We start from the raw sequence: 12299 nt of genomic DNA on the forward strand, positions 1-12299 counted from the left end.
TTAACATTAGATGTCTTGAAAAATTATTAATTAATTAATATGAGAACTAACAGAACTTTGTGTTAATGATGGGAACAGTTATTATTATTATGGAATCTATAGAATCCTGATATCTGTGTGTTAAGACTTAAGTGCTGGGAGGACATCATGTTGAAGGTTAGCTGTCACTGAGACATCTTCAGGGAATACAAATAACATAAAGACAACACAATAGTGAATGAAACACATGGGTGACCCTAAAGTCCTATCTAGGTGGTGTGCCCTCTATGGGGTTTGCAGGCAGCCTAGGTTGTAAACTGAGACCTCTAACAATTACTGCTTCCCAAATTTTGGTGACTTTTATGCATCCATAAAATAGGTTGAAATCAACCTATTAAAATAGGTTGATTTCTGAGTGCTGCAGATTCCAAAAACACAGTCTTTCCTTTTTAATTTACCATGGTTCCAGAAGATCCTGTGAGTTTTATCTAATATATTGTCTGCAAGGCCAGATTGACCATAGTTGTGATTGCAGATGTACAATTTATGCTCATCTAAATGGATAGTGGCTGATCTACCTGTCTGTCCAAAGTAAGCCAACTTACTTGCAGGAACAGGGTACTTGATATACTCCAGGCACTGAGAGAGGATGGAGCTGATCTTTGGTAGAACGGATAAAGTAGCAAGTTTCTGGTAGGGCTTAAAAGCTGTACAGAAGTTGGTCTTTTTTAAAGAACCTGGCTAAGTTGACTTACTTCAGACAGACAAATAGATCAGCCACTATCCTTCAACATGATGTCCTCATTCACAAGTTGGCTTAGTGCAGACTACTTAGAAAACAAAGGCACCACCCAAGGCAACTCGCGAATGGTGGCGAGTGTATTCCAGTAAGCTCTCTGGTCAACTTATTTTCACAATCGTCGTTTCTGCATTCGGCTTTGAAATAACGCTGGATCTAATATCGACTCATATAATTTTGCATCACCGAACTGAAGCCTTTCGGCTCTTTATTTTAGTAAATACTTTAATGCACCAACAGAGAGTTTGCTTACAAAAAATACACCTCTCAGACATTTCAAGTTCCTTAGTGCTGAATGAGAGTTTTTTGCTCTCTTAAGGTTTCTGAGGTCTCTGAGGAGAACCAACCAATTCAAAACAGCTGTCAGGCCAGTGAAACCTTATCAAAATGGACTAATAGAAAGCAAATATATAGACAGTTGGGCAGCATCTATGTTTTCTAAGTAGTCACACTAAGGCAACTCATGAATGCCACAGAGTGTATTCTTGTAAGCTCTCTAGTCAACTTATTTTAACAAAACTTTCATAGTTCCTACATTTGGTTTTGAAATAATGCTGGATCCAATACCACTTCATTATATAATTTTGCATTGCTGAACTGAAGCCTTTTGGTTCTTTATTTTAGTAAATATAAATGTTCATGTTCATATACAGATCTATGAAGTAGCTTAACATTTTGCCATTGGATCCTAGCGTTTTCGATTGCATGTTCTGCAAGGCCAGATGTGGTCTTGATGTTCAGAGATACATTTATTTATAGATCTTCCTGTTTGTCCAAAGTAAAACAAGTTACATGAACATGGTACTTCATATATGCCAGGTAGCATTATTGGTGAGAGGTTGTCTTTTGGAGAATGTAGCAAATTGTGAATTTGGCTGATGGGTTTATAGGTAGCAATGAGTTTAGATTTTCATAATTTTTGCCAAACATTAAGAGATGCCTTTAATATATGATATAGGAGTCCTGCGGGCTTCTCCTTGTCTGGGTTGATTTGTAGGAGAGTGGCTAATTTTTTGGGGGGTTGTTACTGGATTATATCCATTTAGTGAAGCTGTTTCTTTGATAATTTCCAATTCTTATTTTAGAGATTTTTCAGAAGAACAAATCGTATGTGCTCTGGATACTAAAGATTTTATGATGCCATATTTTTGAGATGGATGGTGAACTGATTTATTATGGATATAATGACCTGAAAAGGTTGGTTTTTAGTAGACAGAAGTAGAAATGGATCCATCTTGTTTATGCTGGATGTGTACATCAAGAAAGGAAATACTTTTTGATGATTCTTTTTCTAGTGTGAACGATATGAAGATGCAGGGTGTGATTTTTTGTAGAAATTATGATGTCTTATGATGCATAAGATGGAATATTTATATAATAAAAAAGTTATTTACTGTGGCATATGTGTTATTCTATAGTTACGGATACCCCACAAGTCTCACTATATAAAAAAAAAAAAAATATTAGCATTCAGCAATGTGTTAACAGAGCTAATCTCAGGTAGTATGATAACTTAAATAGAATAGGAGAGGAAAGGTTAGCAAAAAGTATCTAGGTGGACTGATACAGTAAAAAGTGCCTTAGAGGACAGAAATGCAAAATATAACTGAAGACCTGACAAATAACAGATTAATTTGGAGGGAAATTGGCAATAAGAAGATAATAATGATGTAACTTTTTCATGTTGTATTATCATATCCTGTACACTGAGGATGCATTCAGGAATATATTTTCTGAAGAATCTTTACATGGTAGAAAAAAAAGCATTCATCTGTTTTGTACCCATCACATCTAAATTTCTAAAGATCTTTGAAATTCCAAAAAAAAATATATTGTTCTATGTAATTCTGCATGGGATTTTTATCCATAAATTCAATACTTACAAAAAAAAAAAAAAAAAAAAAAAAAAAAAAAAATTGTTATCATGAAATCTTAAATGGCAATTATAATCTATATACAGCTGAAGCTCACTATAACAAACACTGTTATAGCAAACTCACACTATAACAAAACTAGTGAATAGGCCTGACCTTTGAATATGATAATCCAGCTGTGGCGACATGTCTGCTCGCAGCTTGAAGTTCTTTAGACTCTTTAAAAGGAAGATGTTCCCATCTCTGGCTAAACATCAACTTGGCTGTTCTATTTAGCTTATCATCAGTCCTATTTATCTATAAATATATTTATATAAATACAAAGTATGTATTTTTATCAATTACTCTGTAACAGACATTGGACACTGTTATGCAGTTTTTCACAATTGATATGTATGACTAAAATGAATGCCTATGCATATTTTGCAGCATTACAGCCAAAGGTAATTCATTATCACTACATGGTTCACAGTAAATTGCATGACTGGAGATTTAATAGACTTTCCAATCTGTTTTAAGAGCTAAATAATTTTAAAGTTACTGTTCAATGTCTCAATCATTAATTACTATCATCATCAGGAGTAATAGAGAATAAGCAAAAGGCACATAACAAATACCAAAACACTGTGACATTTGCATTAACTACTAAATTGTTAAGCTAACCTCTAATGATTAAAAAATAAATCCTTAACCATCAATGACAAAAGAATAGGATATAAGCTACTCACTGATCCAGAATCCTGTTTATTCATAAACATTTGAATACAGATTCTTATTATATTTCCTGATTTCTTGACTATTTATATTAAAATAATAAAATTTGCCTTAATATGCATTATTTGGTTCAAACTCATTTCTTCTCTCAATTTTTCTTTAGCCTCTTTTCAAGAATGCTTACAGAAGTTTTATCTATTAAATAATGAAACTTCTCAGCAAATATTCACATTCAGTTTTCCTTTACTATAGATAGATACCATGAAGCTTGACTCCAATCATTCAGAATTCAACTTTCCAGTGAATCCATTTTTATACACATAATTCTGCAGAAACTTTCCATATGACTTCTTTTCTAGAACTGTCCCTTTAACTTCTTGAGTACATCATCAAGTGTGCTTATTTATTTATTTTATCGTGCACACAGCTTCACTGCATGCTTCCCTGGCTAAAAGATTTCATGTTTTTTTAACTGTGCCACAACCAGATCTCAAAAGTTAAATTCTTATTTTCAAACACTTTTACTTTTTCTCTGATCTTTTTATATTTATCAACAATGAAATTCTGGTGAAAGCTGAACAATTTTGATTTCTTTTTAAAACTATCACAAAGTATATCCAATTAATTGGGACATATCAGGACTCAAACATCTGGCCCAATTAAGCGACTATCCCAATTATGTGAAGCAGCATGTTAATAGTTAAAAAGTTACAAAAAGACAAACAAACATTTCACTGAGCAACAAATCACTTATTCAAATTAATTATAATAGCAAACTATGTATATATTTAAATATTCCTCATCATCAATATCAACAGTGACCTGTTGTCCTTTAATGTAATCCTATTAAAACAAAATACACAATATTAGAAAATATTTCATATTTAAACATTTAATCTATATAACTTGATTTTAATATGCCTACATTTCCACCAAGACAACCAACCATCTGTTGATTTAAAATCATCACGACTCTTAGCTAGCTGCTCTGACTTTTGTTTTTTTAAAAACTGGACTACCGACGCACACTGCTCATCAGGTTATAATTGAGAACCACTGATTTAGGGTATCTTCAATGTCAGGATCTTTACCTTCATACTTCTGTTCTGGGACTGTTTCCTCTTTTCCATGGCATGTCCATTCGTCTCACAGTTTATTTTTCTTTTGTAACAAGCACACAAATCATATTTCAGTATTCCAGTTATCTGCCAGATGATGATAACTGATAGTGGGCAAATGGCATTTGATTTGATCTAGTAAGGCAATTTTTTTTCAGCAAGCAACAAATGTTTATATGGCAACTTGGTAAGAGTCAAAATTTTATAAAATTAAAAACAAAATTATCAAAAAAACAGAGCATTGAAAAATTTCTGATTAGGCACTAGCTCAGCACGAAAGATGACACACATGAACTCAACTCACACTAGTTAGAATTTTTTTTCCCTTAGAAGGTAATACATTGTATACGCTGATGAGTGATGAGTCATTTGTCACCTACAACACATTAAGGAAAAAAAGCTCATGAGTCATTTATAAGATGTGCTTTAGCACAATATGACCTTTGCACTCCTTGTGACAATAAGCCTTAAACAAACTAACCATTTACAAGCAATTACTGCAGAGGGATAACCCTGAGTGCTACATCTCCTGTCCAAAATAAACAACTTGTTGTCCCAAATAAGCAAAGAAAACTCTGGCAATTTTTGCAATTTAGTTTGGTTGTTTAAGATTTGTCTTAAATAAATGGCTGCCCCAATTAACCAAATTCAGCTATGTGTGTGTGTGTGCATCTTTCCAATGTGATACATATTATCAATTTGAAAAACAATCATGAGTATGACATTTACCCTACTCAAAAAACAAACCAGTAGTTACTTCATATTTCAAATCTCTTATATACTGAATGAGTGAGGTTATCACTATTAACAATAGCATAAATAAAAGTTGTTTTTTTTCTTATTATTATTTCTTATTATTTCCTGTGTTCTCTTACTTGAATGTATGTATGTACATCTTTATGTTAGACAAGGTGTTAGTAATGACTAGTCCACATCAGATTTAAGTTAGTAATAAAATAAATAATGAAACACTGGACACCACAGATATAAATCCTGAAGGAAATTAGAGTAAACAGATGGCATCAATGACAGAACCATATTAATGATAAAAACTTCATCATCATCATCTTCCTTATACCCTCTTTTACCTTGCGGTGTCGAGGGTCCATTGATCATCGGACCTCACTCCGTTTACAGGATAAGGTGGTCAGCCTTATGCCCCGGTGTATCCTATGGCCTGCAGTGTTGGGTTCTCAAGGCCAGTTTGCCTGCTTTGTGGGATGAAAACCCCCAGAATAAACTGGGGAAAAAACCCTGCTGTCCACGCCCAAGACTGGCTAACTTGGCTATGGCTGAGGAAAATCCTTCAGCTCCTCACGTCACCGACGGGAATCGAACCTAGGACATTCCTTCCCCAGGCATATGGTTGCGAAGCGCATAGCCACTAGGCTAACCGCGCGGACATTGTTAAATTTAAAAACGTTGTAACCAGAGTTAATCTAAGATGATATGGTGTTACTTAAACAGAATAGGAGATGAAATTGCTAGCAAAATGTGTTTGAAACAAATATAGGAGACAAAAGTTGGTATACATTTAATTAGGAAATCAAATGTTAATAATAAATAATAATAAGCTAATGCCTTTTATTCCCTTATAGAGAGTGGATGAGGCCTTTCAACCCTATCTAGCTTTTGGAGACTGAGTGGGCAGTTCAATCTCCACCAGTAGCCAATCAGAGATAGCTGGCCCATGTCGATCACTAATTATAGGCGGCCACTGATGAAGAGACTGATTATTATTATTATTCGACTTGTACTGAAACCAAAGCACCTTCTTAAAGATTTCATGCTTAAGCTCCACATTCATCCATCTTACATCTACCTTACTCAGCCTTACCAGGAACAAGGAACACTCAGTTACTGATAAGATTTATCAAGTATACTTGAAAAACAGTTGAGAAATATTGTGGAAGAAAAGCTTGGTGAAGAACAAGCTGGATTCAGGCCAAATAGAGGTTGTCAGGATCAGATCTTCACTTTACAACAAATAGTTGAGAAATCATGGGAATATAACAAAGATCTGTATTTAAGTTTTATAGATCTGGAAAAGTCATATGACAAGATGCCAAGAGAGAAGCTATTCAATACACTACAGTTATATGGTGTCAATGGGGCATTATATCAAGCAATACTTATTTATTTGAGTTGTAAGTCAGCAGTTAGAATTGAAGGAAGTACAGGAAGATGGTTTAATGTTAAAACTGGTGCGAGACAAGGATGTACATTATTCCCTCTGTTATTCATTATCTATATGGATCACATTATGAAGTGGTATTAAACATGATATCAGAATTGGAGATGTTAATGTCAGCTCTTTGCTTTATGCGGATGATGTTATACTTCTAAATAAATCCGCTACAAGTTTGCAAGATTCTCTGACTAAATTGAATAACTGTTGTAATAGATATGGTATGAAGGTCAGCATTAAAAAGACAAAGACAATGAAAATAGGTAGAATTGTTGAAAATGTCAACTGTGTTGTAAATGGAGAACCTGTGGAACATGTAAAACATTTCAGCTACTTAGGCACGATTTTTAGTGAAGATGGTAAATTAAAGATAGAAATAGATAACAGAATCAGCAAAGCTGGTATGGTGGGAAGTCAATTGAATAAATTCATATGGAATAAGAGAGAAATTAGTCGGAACACTAAATTAGCTGTATACAAGACAGTGTTCAAACCAGTTTTAACTTATGGATCTGAGAGCTGGGTCAGAAGTAAAACACTTGACCAAAGACTAGAGACCGCAGATATGAGAGTTCTGAGAAAGATTAGAGGCGTGAACAGATGGCATCAATGGCAATATCATATTAAAAATGAAGATATTAGGAAAGAACTTGATATTGGCAGCATCCTGGAATGCGTTAGCAGAGCTAATCTCAGGTGGTATGGTCGCTTAAACAGAATGGGTGAGGAAAGATTACAAAAACAAGTGTTCTTTGCCAGGTTGGCAGGAAAACCACCTTGAGGAAGACCAAGATATAGGTGGATTGATATGGTAAAAAGTACCTTAGACGATAAAAATACAAGATCTGATAATGTTGCAGTCTTGATAAGTAACAGACTGATCTGGAGAAAAATTGTAGATAGGAAGTTAGTAATGATATAAATTTTTCATGTAGTACTATCATATCCTGTACATCCCTTGAGGGTACATGGCAGGAATTTGATGATGATGATGATGATTATTATTATTATTCAGCTTTTTTGGCCTTCAGAATACATTCACACATTGATGCTGTTATACATTTCTTTTCCCAAGCAGTATTTATTTTGTAAGGATATAAATGCTGCTCAACTCCTCGTTCCATGCTATAGCTCCAAGCTGTCTCCTTAGCTTGTCATAAACACCAGCCTTATAATTCCACATATATCCTTTTCTCTTATATCCTTTGCATATGGCTGGCCACAACCAAAATGATTACTTCATATTCACTCTCACCAACTGGATGAAATTGTGAAACCCACTCACAATTACATCCTCTGATGAGACAATCAGATCTAAAACTCTCGGTCCTCAAGTTTTCTCTCAAGAACAGGAGAAATTCATTTTCCTTATTCCCAAATGCTATCTCTTTATTGTAATCTATACCACCATAATAAAAATCACCCATAATAATTACCCCCCTTTGTTCACTAATCCAAGTTGTTTATACATTTCTTCATTACCACCCTCCACATTTCCAAGCATATAGCAACATCCAACTAAATATGTCTTCCTGTCAACCTCTAATGGTCATGAGGCAGTGTTACACCACACTGCCTCATAACCATTGCCACTATTTCCCTCTTTCGTGTCTACCTTATGTGAACATAATTCCCCTATAATCATCAGCATCACTCCCCCTCCCTTCTTGTCCTTTCTATCCTAGTGAAAAATAGTGTATCCTTCCATTTCTATTCCCATTAGAATTTCATCTTCATTCAACCATGTTTCACTTATTGCAATGATTTTGGGGCAAATAAACTCAATCAGTAAAACAATTCCATCTCCCTTATTTCTGATACTTCTGGCATTTGTAAACAAACACAGTAAATTAATTTAGAAGAAATCTATTGACAGAAATCTAGTCATGAAATATTGTGTTGGGTTATTATACTATCTGGTATAATTCTTGTGGGTATGCATCAGAAAACGATAATGATGAGAAAAAATTAACCACTGTTTTTTCATGTCGTAAATGATTTTAAATTGGAAGAAATAAGCTATTAAACTTTTGCATTACTGTGGATTTTATTTTTAAGAGATATTATCATGTTGAAAGTTTATTTTCCACTTGGTCAGACTATAATAAATTTAGTTTAATCCTTTATCCAAGTGTAAGCAAACAAAGTTTGTGCCTGAAGTATCTTCAGGACTGAGGCAACTCGTAATAAAGGTGGACCAAGCTCTCATCATTCCTTGTCTCAGTATCTCCCATAATGCAAAGCACATCTCCTTGCAGACATGCATGATGCTATGCATTAAGGGAAGGGCCACTACCCAGACCAGTTTCGACCTTTACTGAGGTCTCGTCAGTGGGAGCCAGAAGAAATAAGCTATTAAACTTTTGCATTACTGTGGATTTTATTTTTAAGAGATATTATCATGTTGAAAGTTTATTTTCCACTTGGTCAGACTATAATAAATTTAGTTTAATCCTTTATCCAAGTGTAAGCAAACAAAGTTTGTGCCTGAAGTATCTTCAGGACTGAGGCAACTCGTAATAAAGGTGGACCAAGCTCTCATCATTCCTTGTCTCAGTATCTCCCATAATGCAAAGCACATCTCCTTGCAGACATGCATGATGCTATGCATTAAGGGAAGGGCCACTACCCAGACCAGTTTCGACCTTTACTGAGGTCTCGTCAGTGGGAGCCAGACTCAGTAGTGGTGAAACTAAGGCACAAGCAATGGAGAGGTCATATTTACTTATACGAGTTGCCAAAAGGTGTACCAGCTTATTATTAAATTACTCTGGATTTAGAGAAAGATGTTGGAAGTTTATTTTCCACTTGGTTGGACTATAATAAATTTAGTTTAATCCTTTATCCAAGTGTAAGCAAACAAAGTTTGTGCCTGAAGTATCTTCAGGACATGTGCTTTGCATTATGGGAGATACTGAGACAAGGAGTGATGCGAGCTTGATCCATCTTTACTACGAGTTGCTTCAGTCTTGAAGATACTTCAGGCACAAACTTTGTTTGCTTACATTTGGATAACAGATTAAACTAAATTTATTAAAGTCCAACCAAGTGGAAAATAAACTTCCAACATCTTTCTCTAAATCCAGAGTAATTTAATAATAAGCTGGTACACCTTTTGGCAACTCGTATAAGTAAATATGACCTCTCCATTGTTTCTGCCTTAGTATCACTACTTCTGGGTCTGGCTCCTACTGACGAGACCTCAATAAAAGTCAAAACCGGTCTGGGTAGTGGCCCTTCCATTAATGCATAGCATCATACATGTCCACAAGGAGATGTGCTTTGCATTATGGGAGATACTGAGACAAGGAGTGATAAGAGCTTGGTTCACCTATACTATGAGTTGTCTCAATCCTGAAGATACTTCAGGCACAAACTTTATTCACTTACACTTGGATAAAGGATTAAACTAAATTTATTATAGATATTATCATGTGCGCATGAGAATTATAAGGTGCGATTAGAATATAGTTCTTGGACCAGGTAATATATGCTAATCACACCAGGTACTATATAAACTAGTTTTATCAATCAATGACCAAATGAAAATTGAAATATTTGCTGTAAACATGGCTGTATACTGGCCTGGTTGGGTGAGAGGTTAGCTATCTACTTTCCTACCAACAGGTTGTAGATTCGAATCCCACCATTGTGATTGTCTTCAGGTAGTAGATGAATTTCAACACCCAGTGTGAGGCTACTGCCACACTTATTGGAAGTCTGAAATGACTTTAAAAAGTTCCATGTCTAGTCTCTAAAGTATGGTTTCCAGACCAGGTGAACAAATTAAAAAAAAAAAAAATTTTAATCCAAAAGACGTAAAATTTAATAATAAAAAAAAAAATTTTAAAAATGGAAAAAAAAATCTTTATTAATGTACTATAAGTTTAAAACTTTTTGTTGGAGAATGGAGGGTGTCATATAAAAAAAAAATTAAAACACTAATCACTATTTACAGACCAGAAAGTATTCTGCCATTCTGTATATTTTTTTTAACACCTATCTTAATTAGTGCTCCTTCCAAGTATACCGTAGAGATCAGGGCTGTCCAACCTTAGGTAATCCGAGGGTCTCATTAAAAAAAAAAATTTATCTGAGGGCCGCATCCAATGCGTATCTAGTAATGCTCATGTTCCCCATGAGATAAAATTATCATAATCGAGATTATCAATTAGTGATAGAATTAAAATATCTAATACACATTTGATTCAAATGGTTATTTTATTTTTTCGCTTGTGAAAATCAAAACCCTCAGGTGGGCAGCACAAAATCGCACAGTGGGCTGCATGTAGCCTGCGGATCCTGTTTTGGACAGCCCTGCTCTAGATAACTCAGGCCATAAATGTCAACTATGTTGGAATTCCCTGTCATCAGACATTCTCATAGCTTTGTGTCCTTTTTTACAATATTTACAAGTGGGATGAGCTCTCCAACAACTATTAACTATTCTACTTTTTCCATGGTTAAGCAACTGTTTTCATTCCCCTCATCAAAGAAGTTACTCTCAAGTTAGTAAAATAAAGACCTTCATCCTCCATTCCATTCAAAATTCCCACTCACTATGTGAAATCTGTCTTTTTTTTTTTTTTTAATGAGAGCCAAAGTAGTCCAAGAAAAAAAAAATTCAGCCTGTCACAAGCATATCACTCCAGTTTCACTCTTGGCCAAAACCAAAGTTTGCAACAATTAGGAAAAAAATATAAATAAATAACCCAATTCCACTTTTGAACAGGATGTGCAACAAACTCAACTCTTGCACAAATGATAGCTATACCTTCTGATCCTTGATCAAAGGATGCCCAAAACAGCCTCCACATATCTATGCTTCCACAAGTATATCACTACTGTTTCACTCTCACCCAAAACTCATCATCATCATCATCAAATTCCTGATATATACCCTCGAGGGGTGTATAGGATATGATAGTACTACATGAAAAATTTACATCATCATTAACTTCTTATCTACAATTTTCCTCAAAATCAGCCTGTTACCTGTCAAGACTTCAACATTATCAGATCTTATATTTCTATCTTCTAAGGCACTTTTTACTGTATCAATCCACCTATATCTTGATCTTCCTCTGGGACTTTTTCCTGCAACTGGGCAGAGAACTTTTTTGCTAATCTTTTTTCTCCCATTCTGTTTAAGTGACCATACTACTTGAGATTAGCTCTGCTAATGCATTCCTGGATGCTGACAGTGTCTTTCCTAATATCCTCATTTTTAATTTGATATTGCTATTGATGCGATCTGTTCATGCCACTAATTTTTCTCAGGATTCTCATATCTGCTGTCTCTAGTCTTTGGTAAAGAGTTTACTTCTGACCCAGCTCTCAGATACACTTAAAATTGGTTTGAACACTGTACTGTATAATACAGCTAATTTAGCATTTTGACTAATTTCTCTCTTATTCCATATCCTTCTTTTCTAATATCCTCATTTTTAATATGATACTGCCAATGATGCCATCTGTTCGTGCCCCTAATCTTTCTCAGGACTCTCATATCTGCAGTCTCTAGTCTTTGTTCAAGTGTTTTACTCCTGACACACCTTTCAGATCCGTAAGTTAAAATTTGTTTGAACACTATCTTGTATGCAGTGAATTTAGTGTCTTGACTAATT

The 12299-nt window shown here is 34.7% G+C and overlaps 1 protein-coding gene across 2 annotated transcripts in view; it reads right to left on the minus strand.

Moving 5' to 3' along the window:
• The window catches only part of LOC150098544 (uncharacterized), a 610245-nt gene that overhangs the window by 582256 nt on the left and 15690 nt on the right, over nt 1-12299 (minus strand). For both annotated transcript variants that reach the window (XM_090405300.1, XM_090405297.1), the window contains exon 4: nt 2809-2949. In XM_090405300.1, the coding sequence (XP_090261426.1) occupies nt 2809-2949 (141 nt within the window). The remainder of the gene's footprint in view (nt 1-2808; nt 2950-12299) is intronic.

Source organism: Typopeltis vanoorti, chromosome 15, assembly GCF_054136105.1.
Source record: "Typopeltis vanoorti isolate ZY-2024b chromosome 15, IOZ_Tvanoo_1.0, whole genome shotgun sequence".
Taxonomy (NCBI): domain Eukaryota; kingdom Metazoa; phylum Arthropoda; class Arachnida; order Uropygi; family Thelyphonidae; genus Typopeltis; species Typopeltis vanoorti.